At 44.5% G+C, this 18,221-nt stretch overlaps 2 protein-coding genes across 2 annotated transcripts; both read left to right on the forward strand.

The window, feature by feature from the left end:
* Positions 1–276: 276 nt before the first annotated feature.
* On the forward strand, positions 277–11,134 carry dll4 (delta-like 4). The gene is made up of 11 exons (XM_083689118.1): positions 277–664; positions 794–1,048; positions 1,422–1,479; positions 2,159–2,422; positions 4,292–4,352; positions 5,802–5,932; positions 6,190–6,359; positions 6,724–6,943; positions 7,652–8,387; positions 9,145–9,253; positions 9,827–11,134. The coding sequence occupies exons 1-11, from the start codon at positions 611–613 to the stop codon at positions 9,830–9,832; spliced, it is 2,064 nt and encodes a 687-aa protein (XP_083545244.1). The 5' UTR covers positions 277–610; the 3' UTR covers positions 9,833–11,134.
* A 4,384-nt stretch (positions 11,135–15,518) lies between these two features.
* chac1 (ChaC, cation transport regulator homolog 1 (E. coli)) lies at positions 15,519–17,489 on the forward strand. The gene is made up of 3 exons (XM_083688523.1): positions 15,519–16,131; positions 16,281–16,316; positions 16,482–17,489. Exons 1-3 carry the CDS (start codon positions 15,961–15,963, stop codon positions 16,860–16,862), a joined length of 588 nt encoding a protein of 195 aa, XP_083544649.1. The 5' UTR covers positions 15,519–15,960; the 3' UTR covers positions 16,863–17,489.
* The last annotated feature ends 732 nt before the right edge of the window (positions 17,490–18,221 follow it).

The raw sequence follows: 18,221 nt of genomic DNA on the forward strand, positions 1-18,221 counted from the left end.
TCAACAGATGCCGAGCTTGTTAATAATCGCCTGGTCTCATGGTGGTCAGTCAGCATAGCGCTTGTGGGTATTAAATCTGGATATCATTGTTGTTGGAGAGAAGGGGGGTTGAATATGTAAAGTGGGCGGTGTTTAGTCTGATTGACAGTTTGTGTAATGAGCAGCGCAGCGTAAGTCTATAAATTGGGGCAGGCAATACTCCAGCGTTCATTCACGAGAATACAACAAGCGGTGGACATCCACGGCGCACCACTGACACACCAACTTAGCACCAACACAAGACAGTGGTATCGAACCCACACACACCGACGCAATCATTGTGGAGTTCTGTAAATGCGAGGAGACTACCGAGGACAGAAAGGGGTCAGACCTGGATATTGATCTTTCGTTACACCTTCAACTCTTGGATAACCAAGGAATTCTAAGCGCGTCTTTTGGACGTTTTGGAACATCCAAACAGGAGCAAAGGAAACGCGAAGAGAGCGCGAAGAAGGATATATATCTTTAGGTTCATTATTTTTCCTTTTTTGAATTTTGCCCAAACACTTTGGAATAGGGGGCTTTGAGGGGATATATTGGCGGGTGACGCGGCTGCCCTGGAGAAGCGAGAATGGCAGCTTGGTTCACCTTTCTCATCGCATTCAGCACGACGATACTAACACAGGTAAAGAGGGATCCATCTCCTGGAGATCCTGCACAGGAGCACACTACAAGAAAGTGCGAGGGCTATTTATTTTATCCCAAAAATGTGCATGCGCAACGTGTTTTAAAACCCTGTTCCTTTTCTTTGTAGGTATTTGGGTCCGGTGTTTTTGAGCTCGACCTGCATGAATTAAAAAATATCAAAGGACTGCTGGCGAATGGCAACACATGCAAACCCAACTGCAGGACTTTCTTTCGAGTTTGCCTAAAGAACTACCAGGCAGTGGTGTCGCCCGGTGACTGTATATTTGGAAGTGCCATGACACCGGTGCTGGGGACAAATTCGTTCAGCGCAAAGGAGGGTGGCAATAGACCAATTCGACTGCCGTTCAACTTTGGATGGCCGGTAAGATAGATACAGTGAATATTCTCCGCTATGTAGGCTATGCTATGCCAAGGTCAGTGTTGTTGTTCAACGGAGCAGTTGCAATAGCGTTGGAGAGCGCACAGTTATTGGTTAGCTAATCCATCATTAGGTAATGCTCTATCATCAAATGGATAGGATTGCGACGACGTTGTTTATTTCAAGTTGCAGGTTGTCCAGGAGGTTCGATTATACGTTTATATGGCAAATAAAAAGAAATGAATGATATCCAGCAATGAATAGCTTTCAGTTAAGAGAAATTGGGAAATTATCGTAAAGAGTGATTGCATGAGTTTTCTATAGCCTATAGAATTTTGAATACTATCGCTAATAACTGACTGTTCTCTATCTATAGGGATCATTTTCTTTGATAATTGAAGCCTGGTATTCACCTTTTGCCGATCTACCTGTAGGTAAGTGGACCTCTTCATGACCACTAGAGGGAGACCTTTCTATATATTTCACTCGTTAGGCCTCTATACCTTTTTGTAACACTTATGCCTACACATATTATACTTTGCCAATAAAGCATATTCTCCCACCTTTATTGATTCTTGAGGTCTCAATGGTTCATTGTTACCTATTTTTCAAATTTTCACGCCTATTCAGGCCTTTGTTGTAGCTTCAAAACACCTTTTTCATTCTTATACTCCAACACAATTGAACTTCCTTTGGTTTATTTTTGGCGTGGGAAAGAGCACTGGGCTCTGGTGAGAATACACAGGACCTGCCAAAAGCCCCTGACTCCATCTTCCTGTATTTTACACCTTTCTCTGTTCCGCCCTTTGGAGGAGGGAGGCTTGGGAATGTTTCTGCTGACAGAAAGGAAGAGGAAATTTAAATCTTAGTTTATCCTCCATCTAAACCATAATGGTTATGGGTTTTGATTAGGGGGTCATCAGCATCAAGCACTTTGGCAATGAGCATATTCAAATTACAGGGAAGGGAAATGGATGATATTTCATATTGATGTGGAACAGCAGCCATAATAATGATGAGCCATTTTAAACAAAACTGAATGGCCACCAACCTCACCTCTAAATATTTTGTCCCCTCTTTCTCTCTCTCTCTCTCTCTCTCTCTCTCTTACAGACACAAACAACCCTGACTTATTGATTAGCTCTTTTGCCATCCAAAGACAGTTGGGAGTAGGGGCCGGTTGGTCTCAGGATGTACAGACCTGGAAGCAGACAGAGCTAAGGTACTCTTACCGGTTCATCTGCAATGAGAATTACTACGGAGAAAGTTGTTCCAAAATATGCACGCCCAGGGACGACCGTTTTGGCCACTACACCTGCAACCGTGATGGGCAGTTGTCCTGTCTGCCCGGCTGGAAGGGGGAATACTGCGAAGAACGTAAGCAACCAGAGAACCACCACAGTCTTCTGGCCTCTCAGAGCTGAGGTTTTGCCTCAGTGTCACACCTGTGTGTTGGCTTCACTGTTTTTGCATGGAGAAGGCTTTATTATTTATGTCTATGTTGCACTTTGCGCTGTGTTTCGAACTTCAGATGTTGGTAGTTATTTGTGAGGAGTTGGTAGTTATTTGTGTCCTAAGGAGGTGTTCAAAGACCTCAACGAAAAGGTCTGGACATTTATGACACTTAAGTGCACTTGCCTTGCAACAGGATCTGTAGTTCAAGCACAGTCCACCTGTTTCCCCTCAATTGATGGCAGAGGTGGGATGACTCAGTCTTATGCCTTTGTTGGAAATCGTTTGCACCTGCAGAGAGAGGAAATAGTGTTGCCTCCCTGTATGTAAGCTCACTCAAGTTGCTCCCAAGAGGTAGTGGGTTTACACACAGGAAGTTTGGAGGAGTAACTGCATATTTTGAGTTGCAATGTTGGTTGGGGGTGCCATACAGGCATTTATTCATAATAGTAGGATATGAATAGTGTATGAAGCGGCATAAGATTATGAATAATACGCATTTTGGACAGGCGGTTGAGCAATGTTGAGCATGATAACGGGCTTGTTCCACAAACCGCTGGCCTAAACACAGCCTCAGTTCACTATCCTCCCACAAAAACAAAAAAGCAGTTTCTCTCTCTTATGTTCTGTACATACGTGATTGAGTCCATAATAACACAGGGCTCATTGCAATTTGGCGGACAATACTAGGCTTTATGTGTCTAGGCCTGTGTCACCAAAACAAATTAATCAAAGGCAAGATTCGAAGGGAAACATCGCAGAAATAATCGTTACCATGTGCTGGAACCTCGGTGTAACCGCGTATCAGTCATCGATGTCACTTGGCGGGGAAATGAGAAATTGGAGTGTTCTATTTTGACTATGGCGCCAAATTATGACCAGACCTCGGATCACGTGCCACAATTACAGACACGTCTATCAGTCTATCGTAGTAGGGCTATACTAAACACACGTGATAGAGATAAATGAGGCCACTTGCACACTATAATTTTTCTCTCTCTCTCTCTCCCTTGCCCGTGCAGTTTGTATGCTACTTCACCACCCTAGAGCGCGCGTGCCTGGCAATTTAATCCCGGGGCGAGCGAGCGTCCCTAGAAGGAGCCCAGGCGGCAGCACGCGCCAGGGTTAATCGCAGCATTATTATCCGACACGCGCCACCGAAATTGTAGTCTCTCTATTGTTGAGTTTGCGGTGTAGCAGCTGCAAATATGGTTCGCGCAGACTACAAACAACAATAGGGGCAGCTGTCCGCTTTTGAGGGCGAGCATCTGTTCGGGACTAACCGGCCGCTTACCGTCGGTCTCCTATCCTCTCCGAATCAGTGTCACATAGACCATATACAACACAACACAAACAACCCGTAAATCAACCGGATTCCTCATAGAATTGGGTAGTGTGATAGGTTTAGTGCAAGTAGGTGTCCCTTTAAAGCGGGAGAGGGGGAGGGGGTCATTGTGTGTGTGTGTGTGAGAGAGAGAGAGAGAGAGAGAGAGAGAGAGAGATCTAACAGAATGTTTTGACAGTTCTTAAACATTTCAGTTACAAAGTGCAACATTCTGAACCCCACCATACATCCTCAAGAAGCGAAGTTGTATTTCACGTCTATGCATGATGTACAGTGCAGGATGAAAACATTGTAATTGTTGACATACCGTACAACAGCTTATGCATGAGTTGGCCTTAGCTTTGTTGCTATCTCATGATTATGGCTAAAAGCATGGCTTTTAAGTCCTGTTATGGATCAGTCTGACACACTGGACTAATCTTTGCTGTTGTGTTTTTCTCTGTGTTCAGCGATCTGCCTGGAGGGCTGCAGCGAGGGGAATGGGAACTGCTCCAGACCTGGCGAGTGTGTGTAAGTGACATGAAAATAATGAAATATATACAATATATGTACTTGTAAGTAGAAGAGTGTGCATGAAACCACATGACAGCTTTAGTGTTGCTGGTATTTCTCCCAACTGCTATTGGGAGAAACTGTTATTCTATGTGATTCTATGTGGGAGTATGTGAACATTATTGAGCAAGGCTCACCTGATTAAGCAGCCAGCAGGCCAGCCAGCTCCAGCTCCAGCTCCAGCTCCAGCGCTCTCTCTGTCTTATTCTTTTCCATTTTCTTTCAATCTATCTTTTTAGTCTGTCTCTCTCAGTTACTCACTCACTCACTCACTCACTCACTGACTCACTGACTCACTGGGTAAGAAATTCATTCTTCTCCCCCTTTAGGTCACAAATCCTCCAATCCTACCACTATTAAGGCTGACCTAGATAGAGCTTATAGCCTTACAATATATTAGAACTGCTATTTTCACGCCGATGCTCACTCAGCCAAGCGTGAAGGACAGCTCAAAGACACCCTAAGCCTTGCAATCTCCCTTAAGTTGCCTGTCCTAGGTGGGAATTTGATTTCACTGCGGAACATGAGAAAAGAGCCATTTGGACTGACTTGTTACTGTCAGAGTATAGGCTTCCTTTACCAACAGACAACTTTTTGCTTTGTCGTCATTCCCTCTGGATAGTCTTGTGTGGACATTTACCTTTATACAGCAGTTGATTCATCTGACTCAAATTGCTGATCCATGTAGTCATAAAAGGACTGTCAAGTTGTGTGTTCTGTCAAAGGCAGAGCTGATTGGCTCGCATGTTTATTACTGTCATAACTGGTCGAATTGTCTATCGTGATTGGTCAATGTGTGTGATCAATCAGTCATTGTTTGATAAATGTATTAGATGAGATTAGATTAGATTCAACTTTATTGTCATTGTGCAGAGTACAAGTACAGAGACAACGGAATGCAGTTAGCGTCTAACCAGAAGTGCAAAATAGCAGAAAGTGCAATGAACAGTATTTACAGGTAGTGCAATATATGAGCAGTAAGTAGTGCAGTATAATATAAGTAGTGCAGTGTAAGCAGTATATGAGTAGCATTAGCATTATAGCAGAGTAAATAAGTTACGGTATGAACAGTGTAGCAGCATATGAACTGTATAGGTAATGCAGTCTAGCAGTATATATATGTATTAACAGTAACATGAGGTAGATAGCAGAATAAATATAAATATAGAATGCCGTATAAACAGTATAAACAGGTATGTACAGTATGTGCAGAGTATTAACAGTAGTATTAAAGAAAATATAAGGATATGTGCATTATGTGCATTATGAACAGTATGAACAGTATGGACAGAAGAGCAGTGGTATTGAGTAAGAGCAGGGGAGGGGAGTGATTGTGCTTTGGTGATTGTGGTGATTGTGATTGTGTATGATAGTGTATTAACCTGTGGTCTCCTCTGTCCCTCTCAGGTGTAGAGAAGGCTGGCAAGGCACATTCTGTGACCAGTGTAAGAAGTACCCGGCCTGTAAGCATGGCACCTGCCAGCAGCCATGGCAGTGCAACTGTAAAGAAGGCTGGGGAGGGCTCTTCTGTGACCAGGGTAAGACCACAGACCTCTGTTGCCTCTATGCTCCTCTGAAACAAAGCACAAGTATGGGATATAGGCACTAATGATACAATGTTTGACCTGTACTGTACCTAAAAAGCTGCTGTACTTACCGTACATGACTTTGACAAAGTCACTTTCAAGCTACTCTAATCACCTTTCAGTGCTCTTCTGAGAGAATATATAGCTCACTTCCTTGTAGGTCGTTGACTGTATTAACAGTGTAACACTTATCTCCTTCCCTCCTCCAGACCTGAACTTCTGCACCCACCACCGGCCATGTGTGAACGGGGCTACCTGCATGAACACAGGCCAGGGTAGCTACACCTGTACCTGCCTTCCAGGGTTCACTGGGGTCAACTGTGAGCTGGAGCTGCAGGAGTGTGACAGCAACCCTTGCAGGAACGGAGGACTGTGCACGGTGAGTAGTCACTAGATGGCCATTCCAGAAGGGACATGTGTTCTATTTGTCAAAACTGATAAGAAGGTACTGTAGGTCTAGAAGCTATAGCTTCTGCTCAGAGAACTAGCTTTGTCCAACGACTCGCCTTTTTTGAACACTTAGAAAGTGTATCTTTCGCTTTTATTCTCTTCAAGTGAACTCTGCCTAAAGTGAAAGCTTCTGTGTGAACGTGACATTTTTGGACCCCTTTCGGGGAACTAATCAGAACTAAGGATATAGTTCCTTGAAATACCAAGCCCCAGAGGTCCACTTGAGGACAATAACTGACCTGCTTCTCTCTCTCTCTCTCTCTCTCTCTCTCTCTCCCCCTCCCTCCCCTCAGAACCTGGAGAGTGGCTACCAGTGCTCGTGTCCGCAGGGTTTCGAGGGCTCCCACTGCGAGCACAGCCTGCTGACGTGTGCAGACTCTCCCTGCTTCCACAGCGGCCAGTGCAGGGAGAAGGACAACGGACGCAGCTACGTGTGCGAGTGTCCCCGCGGCTTCACCGGACTCAACTGTGAGAAGAGAGTGGACAAGTGCACGTCCCTTCCCTGCGCCAACGGTACGCCCCCCCGCCTTCCCCCCTCTTCCCCCTCCTGACCTCCCCCTCCTTCTCTCCCCCCCGAATTCCTCAGCCTGGAAGTAGTGTAGAACAACAGGAATCGGTGGGAACTTTGTGTCTATTGTCCTCCATGTAAACATGCCACGGCCTGCAGTCCAATGTTCCGTCAATGTCACCACTGTACAGTAGCTGTTGAGGAAAAGGTGACAAATATCACATTGGCTTCGTTTGGCAGTGCTGGCTCCTATCATAAACAGTCCAGATTTCCTGCCGTTTGCAGGCATGTAGTATAATGTGGTCTTGAGAAAGCAGTGTATAAGAGGATGTTAAATCACCGCATACTGTATGTTAGTAATCTGATTTTGTAATCATTGAAAAGAAGATAGTTAGCATGGCCTCAAGTGTGTGTGTGTGTGTGTGTTTGTATATATGTGTGTGTTTATGTGTGAGAGTCTAACAGTGGTATATCCTCTCTACAGGGGGGTCTGTGTGTGTGTGTGTGTGTGTGTGTGTGTGTGTGTGTGTGTGTGTGTGTGTGTGTGTGTGTGTGTTTGTATATATGTGTGTGTGTTTATGTGTCAGAGTCTAACAGAGGTATCTCCTCTGTACAGGGGGTCTGTGTGTATGTGTGTGTGTGTCTGTGTTTGTATATATGTGTGTGTGTGTGTTTATGTGTGAGAGTCTAACAGCGATATCTCCTCTCCACAGGGGGTCTGTGTGTGATCCACACCGGCCTTCGTTTGTGTAGCTGCCGGGCGGGTTTCACTGGCCCGCACTGCGAGATCAACGTCAACGAGTGTGCTGGCAACCCCTGCGTCAACGGAGGCACCTGCCTCGACCGCATCAATGACTACACCTGCGCCTGTCCCCCGGGTTACGCCGGACGCAACTGCGACAGACCCCTGGACGAGTGCTCCCTCCGCCCCTGCCTCAACGGAGGACTCTGCACCGGGGGAGGAGGTCCAGGCAAACCCCCCGCCACCTGCATCTGCCCAGCAGGCTTCACTGGCCCACGCTGCCAGTACTTTGCAGTGACCGTGCCAATGGGACCCGGTGAGGCCCAAGATGGCTTTCAGTGGGCAGCATTTTCCTTGGCTGTGGGCCTGGTGGCTTTGCTGGTGTTGCTGTGTATGGTGGGGCTGGCTCTGCGACACATCCACAGACAAGCAGGGAGGGACAGGGGAGACGGCGAGACCATGAACAACCTGTCAGATGTGCAGAGGGATAACCTGATCCCGACCGCGCAGCTGAAAAACACCAACCAGAAAGTTGGTCTGGAGGTGGACTGTGATTCGGAGAAGTCGAACTTTATCCACAAGAACTATCACTTGGACTCTTACAACTCAAAGTCGAAAGAGTTTAAAGATGAAAAGTCGCAAGAGGATAAAAGTCACATCTACGAGAAGTCTTTAGAAGACAAAATACCATTGAGTAGAATGTACAGGTAAGAGGAACACTGGTTTATTTGTGAGTGCTTCCATACATTGTCCTGAGCTTTGAATGTTATATCACATCCTCAAAACTATCTACAGTACCAGCTGGCACTTATGCTATGTGAGGCATCTCCTCTCTAAAAGCTGAGTAAATAAACTAAGAATAAGTGTCAGACTATGCATGAGGTGGAGACTATGCATTCTGGATATTTCTAGAGGTTTCTTACATATTTTCTGTTTATTGTGAAAGGAGGAAATGAGACCCATTAATTTTGTCACACCATGCTTGGCTACAATAGTTTGAACTTTGCCACCACTTCCCTCAAACGCCACAGCACATTTACTCTACACATACACACGCACACGCACACACACACACACACACACACACACACACACACACACACACACACACACACACACACAGCTGGCCACACAAGACTTGAAGTATCAACAGCCAAGTCTAACACCCAAGCAACCCAATCCCCAAAGCATCTGATCATTTCAAATGCTCCTTTAATCCCATAAACGTATTTTCTCCAGACTTCTACAAACAACAGACCCCAAACAGACTCCAAACTTGGATACTCTATACTGTTCTTAATTTGTACACAGTTTACGTTATTTCCTATACCATGGCTATGCTCCCCCTTCTCCCCTGTCTCCCTGCTCTGCACGGTTCCTCTCCCACCAGAGTCTATAACGCATAGCTGTGCCATGTGCTTCTACTTTGTCTGTTTTAACGTGGACTTTGATTTGTGTTTGCAGTGAGAAGCCCGAGTGTAGGATATCAACAATATGTTCCCCCCGAGACTCCATGTACCAGTCTGTGTTTGTTATAGCTGAGGAGAGGAGGGAGTGCGTCATAGCAACTGAGGTAAAAAAAAAAAAAAAGAAGAAGAAAAAAAAATCACCTTTTCATCATCCACATGTCCACATTTTTCAAGTGCTACATGTCATCTCTCTGATGGTATTAATGACACACACATGCACAGTACATTTCCATTTATGGTTGGTGCCAGTATTGCTTTTTATAGATCCACATTGTGTAAGTGCTGTGGTTAGTCTTGTAGTTGAACATGCACCATGTGGAAATGCTCTCACAACTATCAAAGGGTACTGAATGATTCCTCAGCCTGACAATTTTGATGATCTAGAAAAGTACCTGAAGCACAACCGTTAACTTTACTGAACTGGCCTCTAGTCTGCCCGTGTTTTTGCTCAGTTTGGCTTCTCTTTGTCTCACAAGCGCTATGATTTAACACCAAGGTGCTGTGTGGAATTGAGAGAGGATGCTGCCAAGCAAAACAGAATGGTGATAGCATACCAGCTATGATAGATAACATAACAATGTTCTTATGCTTCTATGAGCCTTATTGTCTTGGGATGTGTGCAGTTTCCTATTTCCCACAGCTGGTTTCTAATTTTCTCTTCCTCTCCTCCTCCCTAGGTATAAGCTGTGAGGCAGTATGGAAGCTGTGGGATGTGAGGAGAAATACACAATCGAGGCAGAATATTAATTCTGGATTGTTTACAAAAACCTGAGAAGAGACTGGAGATTATTTTTGATGTCCACTGCTGCTCTGGAACACTTGAGAACTGGAGAAAGCAGAGCGGAACCTCTGCTCTGTGAACGAATGCTAGAGAACTTTACGTTTGACTGAGTGTTTGTATACAAAACGTGGACAGACATGGACCTTTTCGCTTCTGGGAACGGTTAACCCGACTGACTGACTGACTGACTGCACAGGATGTGGGGACAGATGGAGTGTCAGCAAAACAATGAATCTGAACTGTCCTTGGCAGCAAGGGGAGGTGAAGCAGGAGAAATCGCCCTTCGTAGTTGACCCAGCGTCTTTGGATAATCATGGTGACTTTGACAGCCAACCAATCAAAAGGAGGTGCCTGAGATTTGACCCCTCCCCCCGGCCCCCCACTCCTCCAGCCAGCTTCGCCAGCTATGCAAGACTCAGGGTCGAGAGAATCCAACTCACCCAACTGTTGAAAAACCCAACCACAGAAACACTGAGAACTATGAATGTCTGAGAAACTTCAACTGTCAATCACCGGTTGGACTTTTCCATTGCAATGGTGAAGATTGTATGCAGCCCAAAATCACTATAAGCCTTAAAAGAGTGGGTTTGAATGCTAAATTTGTGCCCTCGTCTCTTCTTGGATCATTTGCACTACAAAAAAACAGAGGGGAAAATACTTTTAATTAACAGGGATTTTGAGAGAAAAACCACAGGAGCGCAATATACAGTTCTGTGCCAGCAGGATCCAAGAGGAAGGGAATTTACCAGTTTTTATGCAACACAGCCCAAAAATACAAAGAGACACAAACGGGGGGAAAAAGACTGTCACACCACTGCCTGCCTATAATGAATTTTGAAATTACAGAACCAATAATGTAATTTTTTAAATGATGATTATTTCCAGAGTTTAATTTAAATATGACACACTGCTCTTTATATGTTTTATAATATTATTTTGTATATAATGCATATTTATAAGGACCAAACTTCTGAAGAATAAAACTTTAATTCCTTCGAACTGTTCTTAATTTGATGCCAGCAAATGAAAAATGAAATTATTTTTGTGGTGTTTTTTGAATAATGAAACTTGAGTATAACTAATGCTTTGTTGTTTCCTGTTTCCTATTTGTTAACTGGCTATAGATTCAAGAGTGGAGTATTAGAACACCACGAAGTCTATATGCTGTATTTGATTTGAAGACATGACATGATTTACGACATCAAATTACACACCAGTCCACAATATCTATGATTGCACATGGATACTGAGCTATGAATAGAAAATAAATCTGGTTAACATTTTCAGACTTCAAACAATAATCATCTCAATATTTGTATTTCCTCGAAGCATGACAACAACAGAGGAATTGTCTAAAGCAGAAACAGATCTAGTTCAGTAATACAGTATCAGTACACTACTTTCAAGTAATTCCTGAAAAACCCCTCAGGCTCCCCCCTCCCCCCTCCCCACACACCCACATCCCACTCCCACCCAGCCGCCCACCCACCCACCACCCCTCCCTTCTCTCTCTGCACTTAAATTGGCTTGAAATTCAAATCAGTTTCCACGGATACCACCCCCTCGAGCTGGAAATTGTGAAACAAAAACAGGCGAGGGGTTGAGGAGGACCCCCACCCCTCCACCCTCACACACTCACACACACACACACACACACACACACACACACACACACACACACACACACACACACACCCTCCCTAACGGAGCCCAGCCAAACAGATGCCGCGGGGGTGCGTGGAGCGACCCTGCCCTACCATAAAAACAGCGGCATATGCCAGGCCTCTTGCCCTGCTTGCACTACACAGAAAACACACACAGCATACAGCTCAGAGCTCCCATAAAACACACACACACATACACACACACACACACACACTCATGCAGCCATGGGGCCCCCACTCCCCGACACCATGACTCCCCTTCAGGGTTAAGGGCAGCCATCTCTGCCTCATGGTGTACCACCCACCACCCCCCTCTAACAGCCAAACAAAGCCAGGGAGAAGGCCTGGCACTGGGGCTGTGAGCAGAGGGAGGGGAGGCCAGATGGGAGGCACTGGGTCTGCTATAAAGAGAGATATCGTTAAAAACAAAATCACCCGGAGGTCAAAAAAAAGTTTATGGACTTGCCAGAGCAATCTGGCCAAAGTTTCAGGAGGTCTAAGGTGACCTGAGTCAATGGGTTATTCTCAGAGGCTCTGCAGCTCGACAGCTCTGCCTTAATGGCAAGGGATTTGCAGCCCAGAGACTGGAGACATTGAGTTGTTTTTCAAGCTTTAGGTTATTGGTTTGGTGGCAATACTTGGCCTCATCGACAATGCAGTCTCTCTCTGGAGACTGAATTAACCCAGTACATGATGGTATATCCATCTGGTATGATTCTACTGTACTGGTCTGTTTCGGCCAACTCCTTGTGAGGCAATAATCTGTTACGTTATGGAATACAGAGCCAGTCACGTAGGCTACCCAGGCAAAGCATCTCATGCGATCATAACTCAGAGCTCAGAAACCTTCCTCTCGTGTCTCCAATTAACAGAATCCCATCGTCAACTGTCTCTAATCAGCAGCAATCAACACCCAGCAGCAGATCTGGACGGCTGCTCCCTCACACACATCCTGTTCGTCAGTTGGCCAAGGCATCCTCAGGCCTGGGTCTGTGCGTGTGAAAAAAGGATGCACTAGGAGCAGCGCAGATCACAAGGTTTGGAGAGAGAGCTTCCGGCCTTGCCGGAGAAAAACACACTTGTTATCACAGCCATTAGTCATCTGGTAAAACCCTCCAGCTTCAACCTGTTAGTCCGACCCCACCCGATAGGATTGTACAGCCTCTCTTTCAACATACCAACTCACACACACACACACACACACACACACACACACAAACACACACACACACACACACACACACACACAAACACACTCTCACATTTATAGTCATGCACGCAGGTGCACACACACACACACATACACACACACACACACACACACACACACACACACACACACACACACACACACACACACACACACAGTCCCACACATTAAGGTCCTGCTCTCTGGCCCCTAGGTCTCCATAGCATGGCAAAGCATTCTCATTGTGTTATAATCACAGCATCCTGTTTGTGACCCAGTGACATCAGTTCCTGTTTCCTCCCTGATTAAAAAATGCAGAACATGCCGGCACAGGCCAACTGGTTTTCTCACGCATCTCTGCCTGCGATCTGTAGCCACTTGCGTGGATTCCTGGGATTTTCAGGAAACGACTGCAAAATAAGACAGGAGGAGACAAACGTCCTCATCAAGTCTATTTATTCTGTTTTGGGAAATAATAGGGAATATCTTTAAATTGATGTCATGGCTTGAGAATGAGGAAATGAGTGTTGGAATCTGGGGTTGCAATCTTCTGCATCTCTTTACGTCACTCACCCAATCATGGAACATTACAAAGCCACATGTGGATCTCCACTGATTAGAAATGGCAAATGATGTATACATTATAAAGCAGATCATTCAAGGTATTCTGTTTAGATAATGACAAAAACAACGGTTTTACAACACAACACATTTGTCCAAAAAAGCAAATCACACAAATACAAATGATTTTGGTCATATCAAAAGCATAAATAGATTGTATTGAAATATTGTGTAGTCGGTACAGCTGAAATTCATGGACTGACATAATAAAAGAATCCCAGTGCAGTGTGCTGGTGAAGTGGTGCAGCTACAGCCAGCCTTTTCCAATACAGCTGGCCTCCTCGGTTTGAACTCATTAATTAACACTAGGTGTCAGTATAGAGCACACTTACAGAAAGACTGTCGCCAGCACAAGTAACTCTTCCCTATAGTGTGGAGTAGCTAACTCACTTATTCATCTTTCGTTGTTCAGTATGTAATTTGTTAGTATGTGTTCAATCAATAAATGGCATATAAATCCGATTTAAATCTTGAGATGTTCAATGATCTTATAGAGTACATATGATTGGAGCTTATAGCACAGGGCAGAGGAAGGCTCATGCAAAAGAGCTTATACAGGTGGCTGTATCTTATTATACCAGCTAATGCCGCTATTTATAGATAATCTTGTATTAGCAACAGATGAGGCTTTGATACAACTGACAGAGCTCCTGAAACGTGTCACTTTGTTTAGTAATTTTTGGCAAATTCTTTCCACAGTTCTTGGGGGCTTATTTCGGGCTGTAGTGGTGAAAACGTGCTGGACTGATGCTTGTCTGGTTTATAATCACATATTCTACCTGACTGGACTTGTTTGAGCAGGTTTAAATAATGTTTATATTTTCATGCATTGGTTTTGTAATGTGAGAGAGAGGGAGGGGGAGAGGGAGGATTTAGTGGCGTGACTGTGGCTGCCCATGCCATTGGATCTTTGAACTGAGTATAGGTTACAAACCCTAACTTATTGCATGTGTAGAGGATGTTGGATGCAGAGGAAGCAATATAACTAACGTCACTCATAGACCTTGTTTAAATTAGCCCTCTGCGTGTTTGTTATCTCCAAAGACACATGCTGTACACACAAACACTAACACACACGCACACATACATGCAGCCACACACACACACACACACACACACACACACACGCATACACGCACACATGCACACACGTGCACACACATGCATTTACATTTTACATTTTTGGCATTTAGCTGACGCCTTTATCCAAAGCGACTTACAACAAATACATTTGTCTAAGAAAGTGAATCATTCATCATAAGAAAAAGTAATGTATGCTAGGACCAGGGGCTATTGGCAGTCACAATGCTAGAAGAATACTTTTTTTCTTTTTTCTTTTTTTAATAATTTATTTACAGTAGAGAAATTGTACAGGTGGGTAGTGGGGATGAAGAGGTCTTTTACATGCATGTAAAGTTGCATATCATACAACAATGCACAAGCATAAAGAAAAATTAAACACAAAATCCCAAAGCCCTTTTTCAATCTTTGTATGTTCAGATCAGTTTTGTTCATACATCATACATCATACATCATACATCATACATCATACATCAAATACATAATTTGTTGAGTGAGGAAAAACGTAAATGTAAAAAAACCCATTTATTTTATCTACATGTTTTATTTATTAATCTCCTATGAGTGAAAAGCCTGAAAAATATGATTCTTATTCTATAGGCCAGCCCTATCTCAGTTGAAGGGGGGTAGGCCTCCACTGTAAATCTGATGCAATGTCTTGGGCTGGTGAAATGGGCTTGAAATGCTGAAGCAAGTTGCATCAGCCAACTCCAAAAATAATAATATGCATACTTTTTCAAGATGACAGCAAATGTACCCAATTAGAGTTAAGTATTTTGTGACTGATGCTTATTAAACCAATCGCTTTGATTTATGGGTGTATTTCATTTAAAGTGCCTACTCCAATAATATTTCAGATGTGGTTTGTAATGCCCCCCTATTTGGCGCACCTCAGTCTGATTGGATATAGTGCCGTGAAAAGCAGCCTATCTCAAATATCATTGGTCAAAAGCTCAGTGTATTGACACACCTCTCTCGGCTCGTGGCTATAAATACGTTGCGAGCAGCCGCCATTTATTCGTCAATATCACAAGACAAGAGAGGGCCTGGCAAGGAAGACTGGAGAGATAACGGAAGAAATCTAAAGCACTACGCTACTAGTTAAGCCTTACCGCAGTGATTTATTTAATTGAAAACGTACTACTGGTTGGCTGAATAGCTGGCCAAACGGTTTGCGATTTGTTTTGATTCGAAAGCCAAGAGGCTACCATGGATTTTTAAGGCAGATATGCAGCGGCAAAACTAATGCATAGGCATGCATCGTGCAAGGCAAAACAGACTGCGAAATTCCATCTTCACAACTGCCAAGCAGTTGGGCTCAAATACCGTACGCGGTATATCGGTGAGCCAACCCATACCGCTCCTCCTTGACCGAAGGAAGCTAATATTAGCTAGCTAGTTTAGCTTCTAATACACTAGACATCACCAACATTCTACTACCGATTCATCTGAACGTCATCAACAACACCGATCAAAATGAAGCCTCAAGACATCACGGCCGGAAAAACCAGCCTGTGGATTTTCGGGTACGGGTCATTGGTGTGGAAGCCTGATTTCAAGTACAAGAGGAGCAAGGTCGGGTACATCCAAGGCTACAAGAGACGTTTCTGGCACGGAGACAACTTCCATCGTGGGAATGATGAAATGGTAAGATGGACATTCATACATTTTACAATAGTAATTCATTTTAATCTCTGAACCACACCCTGATGTGGCTGTTCCTTTCCTGGCTATACATTGCATCAGTCTATGCAGTGATGTAACCTGTTATGTTCCCCCTCTCTCCTCCCCTGTAGCCCGCAAGAGTGGTGACGCTGATTGAAGATGATGACGTAAGTGGAACTTCCAAATAGACCTGAAATGATGCTGTGGGCGTTTGTCACTCCCACAGAAATTAACCAGAACCATTGCCTCTCAGATCCACAATCAATGCAAAAAAAGTGATTGTGAAAGATTGAGTGACTCATCTAACTGATACCTCCTCTTCCCCCTCACAGGCAAGCACATGGGGAGTGGCCTTCGAGGTGACTGGCGCCCAGGTGGAGGAGTCTCTCAAGTACCTCAATGTGCGAGAGGCGGTGTGTGGTGGCTACGTCACCAAGGCCGTGGAGTTTCTCCCTGAGGGAGAGAACCAGGCTCCCGTCCTGGCCTTGGTCTACATAGCCACCTCCGACAACCCTCTGTACCTGGGGCCAGCCAGCCCTGAAGAGATCGGTGCCCAGATCGCAGTGTCCCAGGGGAAGACTGGCCACAACCTGGAGTATCTCCTCCGCCTGGCTGAGTTCATGAGGAGGAGCTGCCCTGAAGTGGACGACTCTCACCTGTTCTCCATTGAGGCTTCTGCCCTGGCCCTAGTGCCCTACCTGTTAGGGGCCTAGCATGCCTGTACCCTTCTATCTATACTGTAAACTAGTGAGCTATAATCATACACATACTGAGGCTTACCATCAGTCATTACTCAAGTCATAAAGATGTAGATCAATAATTGTTCCTGTTTGTGTTGTACATTTGTGGAATCTTGTAGTGTTATGATTATGCCATCTACAGTTTATTGAAAAGCTGTTGTAACATGAGTGAATAGGTACAAAAGGGTTAGCATGGTGCTTTGAGTTGTATTGTGCCACTAAATGTTCTCTTTTTTGTTTTACGAGCATGATGTCATGTGATGTTTTGTTTGTAATCCCATGAGATGCGATTTGTGCACTAGTTGTCAATGTTGAATAAGGCAATCCTTTTTAGTTCTGGTTGACACCACTGTAATACACAGTAAGTCACAGTAATCTAATGTTTACCTGATCAAATTAACGATTCTCATTTGCACAGTTCAGACCCCCGTCCATTTGTGAGAACAGTAACTGTAATATCTGGTGTTCTGGTCAATTTCAACTATTTGAAATGCTGACTGGCTGCTGTGTTGTGTCAAGGAGTTTCAATACACCTTTGTTGTAAAAGGTTGCTTTTGGCACTGTTTCCATCTAATAACAGCAGATCCCAATAAAGGGTAAAAAATGTATCGGAAGTTGAGTTTTTTTTATTCTTTCCAAGATCAGAATTTCTTCCTTTTCTTCCATTCACGATTTTGTAGTGGTAACCTAACACCAAATACGGTACCGATAGCTAAACCGTGCAGTAAACATGATAAAGCTGGGACCATATATACAGAAAAATATGCACTCATTGCAATGTAGGTCGCTTTGGATAAAAGCATCAGCGAAATGGCATACTTTATTACATTATAAAGCATGAATCGCACTGACAGTTTAAATACACACGTGGCCCTATTTTTTCTCCTACTTGTGAGAGGCAAGAGTCACATCACCTGGTACAGCAGTGGAGGTCGGCATAGGTTGTAAATAAACAGACACGGGTAGGGTACGGTAGTGAGGACCTAGTAGGGAGGTCATCAACTGATAGAAATGTCACCTGGCGCCAAGCACATGGCCTTGCCCTACGGGACCGTGTCAGGTTGTCAGCCTGACCCAGCGTATACACACACACACACTTCTTTCGTGTAAACACACAGATTGCCCACAAACATTGGCTGGCGCATACACACACACACACCCCTCCCAAATATTGTCTAGAGCACACACACACACACACACACCGTGCTCTCAAACATTGGCTGGAGCACCGTGTCCCCTTGGAGTCAGATGCTATCTAGGTTCACAGGCTTACATAACCCATCTCCAGGAACTACCCAGGCCCTGGAAGTCCTGTGTTTATAAATGGCTGCA

Source organism: Argentina silus, assembly GCF_951799395.1.
Source record: "Argentina silus genome assembly, chromosome: 17".
Classification (NCBI taxonomy): domain Eukaryota; kingdom Metazoa; phylum Chordata; class Actinopteri; order Argentiniformes; family Argentinidae; genus Argentina; species Argentina silus.

Coding starts and splice junctions, on each gene's coding strand:
- chac1 (XM_083688523.1), top strand. CDS start 15,961: ATGAAGCCTCAAGACATCACGGCCGGAAAAACCAGCCTGTGGATTTTC. Junction 16,132..16,280: donor ATCGTGGGAATGATGAAATG/GTAAGATGGACA, acceptor CCTCCCCTGTAG/CCCGCAAGAGTGGTGACGCT. Junction 16,317..16,481: donor CGCTGATTGAAGATGATGAC/GTAAGTGGAACT, acceptor TCCCCCTCACAG/GCAAGCACATGGGGAGTGGC.
- dll4 (XM_083689118.1), top strand. CDS start 611: ATGGCAGCTTGGTTCACCTTTCTCATCGCATTCAGCACGACGATACTA. Junction 665..793: donor GCACGACGATACTAACACAG/GTAAAGAGGGAT, acceptor TTTTCTTTGTAG/GTATTTGGGTCCGGTGTTTT. Junction 6,944..7,651: donor GTCCCTTCCCTGCGCCAACG/GTACGCCCCCCC, acceptor TCCTCTCCACAG/GGGGTCTGTGTGTGATCCAC.